At 38.1% G+C, this 13,354-nt stretch overlaps 1 protein-coding gene across 1 annotated transcript; it reads left to right on the forward strand.

Moving 5' to 3' along the window:
* Positions 1 to 2,297: 2,297 nt before the first annotated feature.
* Positions 2,298 to 12,203, forward strand: LOC140964451 (uncharacterized). Its single transcript, XM_073424260.1, has 14 exons — positions 2,298 to 2,524; positions 2,609 to 2,891; positions 3,410 to 3,603; positions 3,717 to 3,849; positions 4,361 to 4,624; positions 4,725 to 4,816; positions 4,947 to 5,061; positions 5,256 to 5,361; positions 5,648 to 5,741; positions 10,682 to 10,875; positions 11,143 to 11,242; positions 11,323 to 11,439; positions 11,698 to 11,754; positions 11,964 to 12,203. Exons 1-14 carry the CDS (start codon positions 2,429 to 2,431, stop codon positions 12,057 to 12,059), a joined length of 1,941 nt encoding a protein of 646 aa, XP_073280361.1. The 5' UTR covers positions 2,298 to 2,428; the 3' UTR covers positions 12,060 to 12,203.
* Positions 12,204 to 13,354: the final 1,151 nt, after the last annotated feature.

Genomic DNA, 13,354 nt, shown 5'->3' on the forward strand with positions numbered 1-13,354 from the left:
GACTTTAACAACCCAGCAGTATCTGGAAATGAGCCCAAACCCACAGGAAGCAACAAGCACCGAGCCCAGCCCACCANATAGGGGTTTTCCACGTAAATCTCGGTGTCCAGTTTATTCTTTATTTTCGGGTTTTATTATCTCACATTACCGCAAGTGGGACCAACAAAAAAAGTCAAATAATTAACAAAATAAATGTTACACAATGATAATTTATGATATCAATAAAAAAATTTCAGGTGTCGAAAAATAAATTTCAAATTTCACTTCACCATCGTTTCAAACATTTTTGTACTAGTCAGATTTTGAAATAATGTATGAAATAAAAATAAATAAAATATGAAAAAATTTTAAAAACCTTAATTTACAAAATTAACTAACTTACTTTTCGGTTTTAAGTATCAATAACAACATTATAATCATCAATAGTATGTTGCAACACTATTTGATTCAACATTTTATTAATTAACAAAATTTTTATTAATGAACAAAATCATAATATTTTTAGTCAAATCATCCAATCTCTCATAAGTTTCTACAACAATAAAAATATTAGTAAAATAAATAAATTTAAAATAAAATAAGAATACGAACCACTGACATCTCTGTCCAACTAACCAATCTCTACCACAAATCAATGTTTCAACAACATCAGGCTTAATTAGCCCTAAAATTAAAGATTATGAGATCTTTATGTAATGAAAAAAATATAAATGGTTTGGGTTGACAGGTCACTTGATTCTTAATTTAGGTCAACCCGGATCAACCCAATTATTTTTCGGTTAGATTTAGGGTCCAACTCGATCTGATCATAACTCGAAAAAACCCAACCCGAACTCGATATATTTGGTCTCGGGTTTATTTTTCACACCTCTATGATATACCTAAAATATTGGAATGATTTTATGTATTATCCACTGCCATCTAGACCTGGCCACGAGCCGGTCTGTATCCAATATGAACCACCGGGTTCAGATCGGTAAAATCTCAACCCTTACCCTTAATCGCCCCGTTTGTGAACCCAATAATTTGGGTCTGGTTTAGGTCCGATTAACCATCAGATCTGGTTACGAGTCGACCTGTATTTTTTTAAAAATAAACAAAAACATTATTATTTGTTGTAGAGCAATCAAAACCCACATAATTCGCTTATCTTTACATACTTAGTTTTAAGAGTGACGTTGCTCAATCACTCATATTTCCAACCGTCGTTATTCCAGATGTTTTATCAGTTTCCTCTTGGTCGTCTCCATTACTTTTAATATCTGATGTTCGGGTATCGACTTTTGACCAATCATTGAGTAAATATTGGACTTTCAAATTTTCCGATCTTATGGCAGAACGTCTCTTATCTAATGTATTTCTTCTCATACTAAAAATTTGCTCCACTTCAACCGTTAAAACGAGATATTTTGCTATTATATATAAAATTAGATATATTTGTGTTTTTGACGACCATCATCGCAATATGTCGAAAGTGTCCTGATTTGTATCACTAAAATAAAAAGTAGTGGTAAATAATTTTGAAGTTTCTGACTGGAATTTGAGGATTCTCATGGAAGTTTCGTTCGTTGATTGTAGTCGTATATATTTTTTAAAAATCAGAAAACAACCAACCCATCGGGTTGGACCAGGTGGGTCGACAATTTTTAAAGGCCAAATTCGTAACCAATCCGCTTATGGTCGGTGTAAGGACATGACACTACCTTTTTTGGACCTTTAATCACATCCCTCATGGTAGCTCATAACACCTTATTCACATAATTCTCCACTTCTGACAGTGGAGTATAAACCTCTCTAGGTCTCGAACCCAAGACTTCGTTCAAGCTATAAGTTCTTGATTGATATCAGGTCTTTTAAATCTAAGTACTTATGACCAAGACGAGGTCTTGTGTTCGAGGCCTCGGAAGAAGAGTTTTGTGAGTAAGGTGTCATTGGCTACCTTGAGGGATGTGATTGCAGACCTAAAAGTGGTAGTGTCATGGGCCTTACACTAGTTTAATTGGTATCAGGTTTCTTTAATCCAAGTACTTATAACCTGAACGAGATCTTGAATTCGAGCCGTGGGAAGGCACGTAGAGTGAAGAGTTCTGTAAGTAATATTTTATGAGCTACCACGAAAGATGTGATTGCAGGACCAAAAAAATAGTGTCAAGGACCTTACAATCACTTGCTATAACGCTTTTGAGTCAAAATTGTTGACCCAGTTCACCGACCCGGATCCGGGTCCAACCTAAACCGTGGCAACGTTTACTGCCATCGGTCTAAAAAGTTTCTATAGCAACAAAGCGAACGCAGCATCATGCTCCGGAGGCAACCTTTTACAATTTTTATTAATTAAAATTAAAATTTGCAAAGTTACAAAAGGATCTCTTTTTACAGACTTGGGTTGGGGCTTTGAGAGGTTTGGAGAGGTAGAAACGAAGAGAAGATGTGTGGGATAGCGCTGATATTATCTGGAATTCAAATTGATTCATCCCCGATAAGTTCCGATTACACTTGCCCACCTCCTCAATCATCTTTCCAGGTAATTTTCTGATTTAGTTTGATTTGTAGTGTTTTTTTAATTAATTTTAGTTTTGTGTCTGATTTTGCGAGTAAAAAGTTGCAGCCTTTGTTTTCAGAGGATGACATAAAGGCAGCTCTGCAAAGAAGAGGCCCCGACAGTTTAGGAACTAAATTTGTTTATATTGGTTCAAAAAAAATTTCCGAGGAAAGTGAGAATTGCACGGTTAAATCTTTTTTAGTTGAGGATGATGGGCCGGAGGAAAATGGTGCAGGGCATGGATTTTTTGGGGAATTGAGGTTTATTGGCGCGACTTTGCAGCTTAGAGGAGTGAATCCTGTGGTTCAGCCGTTGACTGATGCATCCGTGAATGTTCTTGTTTATAATGGTATTAGAAGTTGTTCTCCTTTGATTATTTAATGGTATTAGAATTTTCCATTTGATGTTTATTTTATGATTATTATCTGTATCTTTCGGTTAGTTTATGTTTGGGCACTAATGTATTGAAGATCTCCAATTTCATCGTACTCACTCACTCAGTCTGCCACCATCATTGAAAGTGTAGAACAATTTGGGTTCTTGCTCTGTTGTTTTTAAGATCCTCTCTATCGCGCTTGGCTTGAGACTTGGAAATTCTTTATGGGCTGTGTGATCTTAACAGCTGTGATCAAGTTCAGATGGAATTATGAATATAATTTATTGCTTTTCCAAAGTTTTCTACGTATATCTCGGTTGGTGGGCTATGGTTTTATCTGGATTTCTGTTTCAGTTGATTGTGAACCAGGGTCAAGAATTATTTCTAACTATGAATTTTGTGGTACATGCCTGCTGTAAGTTTTTTTTTTGGTATAAATCATCTTTTGGAATGGTTTGGCTTATGAATGGATGTTATGTGATCATTTCCAGGCGAAATATTTGGAGGAATTTATGTTAGCTCTGATAGCAATGACACCGAGGTTCTTATGCAGTCTCTGGGGAAGTGCTGTTCTTGTATTTCCCATGTGGACAATAGATCTTCTTGCTGTTCTGGAACGAGCCAAGATTCTGTTCCAGAACTTCTTTCCAGAATCAAGGGGCCTTGGTCTTTGATCTATTGGCAGGTAAATTTGCATGGTAAGTTTTTTCAGTTATTCTTAATTATACTAAAAGTCTAAAATGCAGGATGAGCCCCATCTCTCTTTGACCTGTGGGAATATTTGCTTAATGCATTTAGGACACTTCTAAAACCTTGTGGTTCGGTCGAGATGCATTTGGGAGACGAAGTCTCCTGGTTCACTGGCCAACAGCCCATGATCCTCGGCTTCTGCTATCTTCTGTATCACCATCTTCACTGCGCCTCATTTATGGTAAGTGCTGCTGCTAGATCACTTAATTTTTTTTTATCTTGTGGGCCATATTTGGATCTCGTCTATTTGAAAATAAGTAACCTGTCTCTGAGGAATTAAGGGTATGCTCAATTATGAACACCTGTCACACTTCTCGTGTTCAAAATATCCGTAGATAAAATTTTCCTTGCCTTTTCCAAACCAATTTAAAGCCTAGTGAATCTGAATAATTACTGCAAATTTTTTGACAGCTCTTCAATAATTCACCTCAATATATGTGCTTCTGATTTCACCAAAGGTTTCATTTCCGTTGGAATAATTGTTGTCATTGAATCAATCCTTCTTTATTGTAGTTCTGTTCTTTATTTGAATACAGCATGCTACACACTGCTAGATTTCTTATTCATAGGTCTCTTACGGCTGTCTCTTTTTGCATCTCCTTTTGTTCTGTTCTTCTGCGTCAGTTCCAAAATTATGTTCTTCTGTGTCAGTTCCAAAATCCTATTAATGCTTTCTTTGAATTTTTTTGCAGAATTTGATGAAAAGCAGACAGTTGAACTGAACTTCTGGGAAGAGCTACCATGTGGAATATATAGTATCTCAGTGTCTGCCTTAGATTTGGATGGACATTTAGTTGGCAAAGGTAGAAAACATGAGTGGAATAACTCTGAGCTAAATGAGTTGATTACATGGGAGAGATCGTGCATCCACCCCAAACCTGAGGAGTTGAGTGTTTCCTGTGGAAATGTTCCTATCATTCAGCATGACATACTTTCAGCCTTTCCATTGGAATTAGGTCGGTGTTGTAACCTGAGGAGTTAAAATTCGATGTTTGGATATCTTTATTAATTATCACAAAGTTGCAAAATTTTAATTTCTATGTATAATTGCTGCAGGGCCTATGAAAGCTTTAGTAGCATCTCACAGAGTGCTGATTGCTTTGAGAGAATCTGTAATGAGACGTACCACTTCAAATAGAATCTACAAGGTCTGTTCACAATCTTGCATAGAAGACTTTTATATGAAAATGCTTTCTGTGTTATTTTCCTCCTGATTTATGTCCATATAATCTGTTATTTTTAATCAGAGTTTTGGTCCATCATTTGTGTGTTATATAGGTTTCTCCAATAAATCATGAACAGGGGAGATGTGTTCCACTAGCAGTGCTGTTTTCTGGTGGTTTAGATTCTATGATTATTGCTGCATTGGCGCATCACTGCATTGATAAAAAATGTGAGTTCTCTTTGCAATAAAGATAATGTTTTCCTTTACTTTCCAATGTTTCCATGTGCTAAAGCAGGACCTTTCCATTGTGGTTTGAATTAATATGGTGCCTCATTTAAATTTGGATTTCCTGATGCATAACTGTTTCTTGTGGCAAAAGTTTATTACAGAGGTTGTTCACTTGTAAAAACTGTTTTTGGCAGACGAAATTGATCTTCTTAATGTCAGCTTTGATGGTGAGTCAGCACCTGACAGAATCTCAGCAAGGGCTGGATTGAAAGAACTACAGAAGAATGCGCCGTTCCGAAGGTCTGTAATCAAGTTTTGGTTCAGATTTTATTGCAGTTTAGAAGCAGTTAATTTGCAACTAAATAATCAGAACTCAGAATTCTCATGTTGTAGTTGTTGTAGAGTTAGATCAATATTTGTAATGCGAGAATCACATAGTAATAAGCAAAAATGCAATGATGTTGCATATGCCAATTTGTATTCTGATTTTCCCTTTTGCTGGGTTTTGAATCCCTTTCAGAATGATCATTTTCTCTGCCTTCCCTTCGATTTGAGAATTTGATTTTTTTACCTTGCATATTTGCAGATGGAACCTTGTTGAAATTGATGCTGATTTGCAGAAGTTACCTTCTGAGATGAAGCATGTCGAGTCACTTATAAACCCTGCAAAAACCTATATGGTAAATTATTTTGTTAGATAACATGTTTAGCGTTACTTGCTGTTGCTCTATATTTTCTGAGATGCCGAAGACATGCTTCCATTAAACGCTATATTTTGACAATATTGGGTCTACTTTGGGGTGATGGTGCTTTTGTTTTCTTATATCTGTTTCTTTTTTCTATTGATTGGATTTTTTTCAAAATTTTTTGAATAGCAAATCAATATGTGTCTATTTGGTAGTTAATGTTTGTGAAGAGTGAAAAAGAATGTTTCTTTTTAGGAGTAATAGTCAATACTCGAAAATAGGTTTTGATTATTGAAGCGATTTAAACGGATACTAATAAGTATGTTGTTTTCTTACATGTGCTATTTTTCAATTCAGTAAAAATACTCATATTGTATTTAATTATTTAAGTAGTAAAAAATATTATTAAATATATTCAATTAGAAATATCTTAAAAATTAAAATATTAATAAGTTAAAACCATATCCTCGAACTAGCATTTATAAAATATACGTAGAAAATTATTTGTGGTTAATTATATAAAAGTAATTTTAACGATGCGGGTTACTAAAATATTAAAACTGAATATGTTTAATTAATTAAAAAAAGGGGTGTAGAATAAATAATTTTTTGTAAAATGGTAATGGTAAAAATATATTTTAGATAGGAAAAACATTAACAGAATCAGGTCAACTTTGTTTTTACGTTTGGGTTATTTCTATTTATTGTTTCTCACACTCCTCAATTGAGCTGTTTACCTGTTTATTGTTTTTAGAAAATATATAATAGGAACATGGCAAGAAAAAATCTCATCGCGGCCTTTTCCTGTTATCTAAGACTTAAATTTTATTCCAAGTTTGGGAAAAAAATGAAATTGAGATTGTAATAGAATTTGTATTTTCTAGTATATACTAATTTGTGCTGTCTGAGGTAGAAGAACCTGTTTATGGGATTAATTATCTTATGAAGGTTTCCAGTATATATGATCACAAGTCTAGTTCGTGTTTTATGGGATTAAATATCTTATGAACCTTGGCACCTTGGAAGTACCTATCATCATAGTTAGATCAAGTCAAGGAATAATTTTCTTATTGAAATTTGTCAATGTCACGACTTTAACAACCCAGCAGTATCTGGAAATGAGCCCAAACCCACAGGAAGCAACAAGCACCGAGCCCAGCCCACCAGCGTCAAAGGATATCGTTTATCGAAGGCATACACATGGGAAGTTCGAAGTTGCAGATTAGATAGTTACTGGAAGTGATAGGATTTTCTGATTTTTCTCTCGTTTGTTTTCCTTAAAATAAGAGTACATCTCAATTGTTATGGAGTTTATCTTTTGGTTTAGATAGATATTTTTATCTTTTAGTTTTCTTGATTGCTAAGACATTTGTTTATTTATTGGAAGTTTGGAAATAAAATAAGACATCTGAAGTTTTGCTTCTATCGAAGAATTTGGAGATCGTGAGGTTCTCTCTTCAACTAGCACCAATCACCATTTATCAAAATAGCGAGGCGTGTTTGAAAATCCCTTAAGTATGCTCACACCATTGCGAGCGAACAATTCTCCGTGAATCGCTCCATAACCAGATCCCTTGCTCGTGACGTAACAACTTGTGCGCGTGACGTAACAACTTGGCATTATAGACAAGTGTTATGGGTGATTTGCTAGTCATGCACAAGCAGCTGGAGGTCTTTATGGCCATCTACAAAGAGGGCAGAATCGCGAGTGGCCAGCGGCAGCGAGAGAGTGACTAGCGACAGCGAGATCTGGCCACGCGATTGGAGGAGTTATCACTCCAAGTCGCCGCATCTAAAAAAAAACTTGCACGACCAGATAGGGCACAACAGCCGCAAGGACTCCCATGGCAAGCACTCTACAGGTCCGCGTGTAAATGAATGGCGAAAAAACTCACTGTTAGTAATACACTAGGTTGGATTTTCCTTGTTGCAATGGAAAGTCGGATCCCTTGGCTTGGCAGAATCGCTGCGAGCATTTCTTTGAAGTATGGTTGGCATCTTTCCACCTCGACGGCACAGTTGTGGTTTCGAAAATTAAAACGGCATCAGCCCGGGATTCAGTGGGACAACTTTTCAGAACAATGGGATCTTAGATTTGGGCCACCCATTCGATGTGATACCTTTGGTGATCTGGCCAAACTACGCTAGACCGGTTTTGGGGATGATTATCAAGAACATTTCGAGGAGTTGCTGCCCGTTCTTGTTCCTTAACAATGCAGGAAGCCCAATTGTTCATTAGTGGATTGCGTAGGAGCATTGCTATAGAAGTTAAAGTCCACCACCCGACCACTCTCACTACCGCTATGAATCTGGCAAGATTATATGAGACACGCACTAACAACGTGAAGGAGGAAACGTGTGTACCCTTGCGTCGCGCTGGGCCCCAGCGGCAGCATCATACACCAATTATCAAACAATTGAGTAGAACAGAGTTGGAAGAACAGCGCTCTAAAGGGTTCTGCTTCAGCTGTGACGAGAAATACGCACCAGGACATCGATGCAAACGCTTGTTTCTTTTGGAAAGAATAAAGGACACATCTTATGATGATGAGCACGCTGACGAAGAAGATTCAGATGAATTTGGGGCCTCTATCCATGCAATGGGTTCTCACCGCAAGTTTGCGAAGAATTACAGAATTATTGTTGCACCCCTAACACGCCACCTTCGCAAGAGCTCCTTTGTTTGGTTGCAGGACGCTACACCCTCCTTCGAAGAATTAAAAAGGACTATGACATTCACACTCGTGCTGGCCTTGCCTAATTTTTCGGAGCCATTTGTGGTGGAATGCGATGCTTCAGATATAGGATCAGGTGCAGATCTTTTTCACAACGGTGACCCATTGCCTTATATAGCCATGGTTTGGCACTGCAACACCGTAAATTATCATCATACGAAAAGGAGTTGATTGGCTTAGCTAAGGCAATCCGCCACTGGTGGAGATATCTGAGGGGAATTTCATTCCTGGTATGCATAGACCATTTTAGCCTTAAATTTCTGTCAGAGCAACGTATCACAACTTCCCCTCAACAACGATGGATCAGTAAGCTGTTGGCGTTTGATTTCCGGGTGGAATATAGGTTGGGAAATCTAATGTGGTCGCCGATGTACTCTCTCGACTAGATGTACTGAAAGTGTATCTATCTGCGCCTTATCAATCCCAAGTCTGGAATGGCTGGCTGTAATTTGATCCGAAATCCTCTCTAGGCCACAGTCCTTGATCGAGAAGGTGCAAGTGGGCGAAGCTCTTGGTCCTTGGGACTATTCGGATGACTTCCTTCGCTATAACCAGAAGGTTTTCTTGCCTTCAGATTCTCCATTAGCGGGCACTATCATTTCTTTTTTTCATAACTCTTGCCATGAGGGCTATTAGAAGACTTTGCATTGGATCACGCTTGATTTTTACTGGCCACGCATGCGTGCCAAAATAAAGGCGTTTGTTGCGGATGAGACTGAAAGTTTGAAGCCAACAAGTTTATTACAGCCTCTTCCAGTTCCTCACTATGTGTGGATGTACACTTCAATGGATTTTATCAAAGGGCTGCCCCTATCTAAAGGCAAAAATGTTCTCTTGGTCGTGGTTGACAGATTTTCGGATTTTCTTCGAGAATATTTTCAGGCTTCAGGGGCTACCCGAGTCCATCGTATGTGACAGAGGCGTCACATTCACTAGCGGATTTTGGAGGACTAACTTTGTTTTACTTTGGCTTGCCATCGTCAGTCGGATGGCTAAACGGAGGTGCTTAACCCTGTTGTGGAAATGTTTTCTCCATTGCTTCTCGGGTAACTTTCCTAAGATATGGACCTCATGGCTTGCCTAGGCAGAATTCTACTGTAACACCAGCTTCCATTCTTCCTTGCGCTCGTCCCCATTTGAGGTAATTTAAAGCCGCCCATTACATGCCCAGAATCTCGTGAAGATGCACTATGATTCATCTCACATGGATGTCCAATTTTCGGTGGGGGATATGGTTCTGCACTTCTGCTACGCTTGCAACCATACCGCCAGGCTATTGTGGCTGCCTGCGTGAATAAGAAGCTCTCTCCACGCTACAATGGCCCCTTTGAAGTTATTTCACGCATTGGCCAGGTCGCATACAAGCTCAAGCTCCCTGACTCCTCATTGATCCACCCAGGGTTCCATATCTCCTCTCTGAAGCCATTTAAGGGAACTATTCCCCAAAGTTCGGACCCGCCCGTGCTTGCCCCAGAAGAACCGCCACCCCAGCCATTGGCCATTCTAGATTCTCGAATTCAGCAGGGACGCTGCAAGCTGTTGATCCATTGGACCGGCCCCTCACCCACCGAGGCTTCTTCGCAGGATGCTTCCACCTTGGCCGAGGAGTTTCCTTTGTTTGTGATTGAGGATGATCACATGTCTCCAGAGGGGTGTAATGTCACAACCATAACAACCTAGCAGTATCCAGAAACGAGCCCAAACCCACAGGAAGCAACAAGCACCGAGCCCAGCCCACCAGCGTCAAGAGGATATCGTTTATCGAAGGCATACACATGGGAAGTTCAAAGTTGCAGTTTAGATGATCACTGGAAGTGATAGGATTTCCGGATTTTCCTCTCGTTTGTTTTCTTTAAAATAAGAGTTTATCTCAATTGTTAGGGAGTTTATGTTTTGGTTTAGATAGGGATTTTAATCTTTCAGTTTTCTTGATTGCTAAGACGTTTGTTTATTTATTGGATGTTTGGAAATAAAATAAGACATCTGAATTTTTGCTTCTATCAAAAAGTTTGGAGATCATGAGCTTCTTTCTTCAACGAGCCTCAACCACCATTTATCAAAATAGCGAGGCGTGGGCAAAAATTCTATAAGCACGCTCATACCATTGCGCGAATGAACAATTCTCCGTGAATCTCCCCATAACCAGATCCCTTGCTCGTGAACATAACAGCCAAAGTTATTAATTCTTAATTTTTTCAGGACCTGAATATAGGCGTAGCGTTATGGATAGCTTCTGGCGGAGATGGCCTGCTTTATGAGGTGAGCACAGCAGGTGATGCAGTGGGCCGACATGTGAGGTACAAGTCAGATGCCAGGATTCTCTTGGTGGGTGCTGGTGCTGATGAACAGTGTGCTGGATATGGTCGGCATAGGACAAAGTATAGAAATGGGAGGTATATCTGTTATTTGTGCATAAACATCTTTGATCAGATACAAAAGGTCATTCTTTTTACTTGATCCGACACACTCAAATAATACATTTCAAAAATTTCCCTAAATTGAATGCAAACTCAAGCTTTTCTTGTGATTTATGTCAATGTTGTACTCTAAGTAGGCGGTGAAGGTTTTTTCTGTCCAATCAATTAGTGTGCTCTGGCATAGCAAGCTTACATTCCTCCCTTTTTTTCTCTTGCACGGCACTTGAACTCGCTCGTGATCAGTTGGTTTGGGCTCCATCAGGAAATGAAATTAGACATGCAAAGAATTTGGAAAAGAAACTTAGGGAGAGACGATAGGTGCATAGCTGACAATGCCAAGGAGGTCTTGTTTTTATCCTTTCATATAAGATCTTGATTTTAATGTTCTAGCAGTAGTGATTTGTGGAAACTATATTGTATCAGGCGAGATTCCCATTTTTGGACGAAGATGTCATAAAGACATTGCTTGATATTCCTTTATGGGAGATCACAGACCTTGATCAACCGAGTGGAGTTGGCGACAAGAAAATTCTGCGGGAGGTTGGCTTCTTTTACTTTCCACACTTCGGTGCTCCAAAGTTTAGCAAACAACAGTGAGATGCTAAAAGTTTTTTGGAGACTGATTTATTTAGAACAATTGGAAAAGTCTCAACTGTGAACACAGTTTCCGGAACATGCTTTACTTCAAATTAATAGGATAACGTTTAGAATATTAATTAATTGTGTGAATACCTACTTTCGTCAAATTGGTCGTGCAATAGCGTGCTTGAGGGTGACGATGTCACATTACTATTACAGGTTGCCCAGTTGCTTGGTCTGAACGAAGCCGCTGCTCTACCAAAAAGAGCAATCCAGGTTTGTATCATGACCTCTGCTCTTCTTTTTTCTGCACCTTTTGCTTCTTGCACTAAAGCTCTAGCGACGACGCACATCCTTTTTCTTCCCGATTGGGTTATTGTCAGCGTTGCGTATCAGTGCCCTTCTATCATAGATAGTTTGATTGTCTTACTAAAAGGTCTCTTTTTATTTCCACCCACCTTATTTTTCTCTCTTCAACGATTCAGTTTGGATCAAGAATTGCAAGGGAATCGAACAAGAAAAACTTTGGAAGTAATCGAGCCGCAAACCAAGCATCTGCAGGGAGTGTGGCGATGTATTGATATTTGGACTCTTTGAATTGCCAGAAGCAGAATGCCTCTTTCGAGTATGTCCTATTGCGGCATCCACGCAATTTTGATATTTATAGACCTAGTATCAGTCAATCTATTCATTGGTCTTTACTATATTTTGAAAAATATTTTAATTTTAAGATATAATCCTTTGAAGGACTTATTATGAAAAAATTTAAATTGTAATTTGTTATGAAATTTTTTTTATAAAAATTCCATTAAACAATCTCAAAGAATCGTTCTAATGGTTTTTGTATCATCAAATACCAAAAATGTAAACGTAGACAATTGTATCCTCAACCCATACTAGCTGGGTGGCACAACACTCGGTATCTAAACAAGGCTGTCTCATAAAATTCCCCTATAACTAAATGTTGCGCCTTGAGTCCATTCCTAGCACTCTTCATTAGTTTGATCAGAAAATGCCAAGCTTGTATTAAACTAACTTTTGGACGAACCCGATCGACATTATCCTTAAAAATGTGATCCATTGTTTGTGTCGTTTAGCATGGACAATGCCGGTTTGATCGATCAGCATTGTGAAGATGATCGATGAAAAGGTAAAGGATATGGTGACTTCCATGTCAAGCAAGACACCATTTTTTGGCTGAAATATGTGTATCTATCAATATTATGATATTTTCTTGCCTTGTGTTATATAACCTTGGACGATACTATTTACTAATAGAGGATTTCTTAGTTAAAATCAATATTGAAATATATATATATATATCATGATATTCGAATGAATAATGTAAATTAAATAAATTTAATTTTCCGGGAAGATTGAGGAGAAAAATAAGACTAATCACTGACAACTACGGTACCATATTTTACGTTAGTTCCTCGAAGAATATTGATTGCAATATACTAACTACTATTTTGAATTATGTTGTCCCAACATGACAACAGCCATTACGAGATGACTTTTGGAAGGAGTTTGAGAATTGGTTTTGTCTCGATCGTACAAACTTGAAAGTAATTGAAGATGAAGAATAAAATGTGTTTAAGCGATTAACGAGATTCAAAGAAGCATTNTTCTCTGAAAAAAAACTTTAGTTTTGTTTACACCTTTGTGTAGTTCTAAAATCAAACTTAACAAAGTTTCATTTTTCAAGCGTTTGTCGATTATTCTTCAAAAAGAATGTCANCGCAATCATGCACCCAGACGCACTCTAGCTCTTAAACAGGAGCGCCCCAGTGCGCCCTGTGTGCAACCAAGGCGTGCAAGGAAGCAGATTTTAATATGGAAACTTTTACTTGCGAGTTTTACATGAATTGTGTTA

The sequence above is a fragment of the Primulina huaijiensis genome, chromosome 18 (assembly GCF_012295235.1).
Source record: "Primulina huaijiensis isolate GDHJ02 chromosome 18, ASM1229523v2, whole genome shotgun sequence".
Taxonomy (NCBI): Eukaryota; Viridiplantae; Streptophyta; class Magnoliopsida; order Lamiales; family Gesneriaceae; genus Primulina; species Primulina huaijiensis.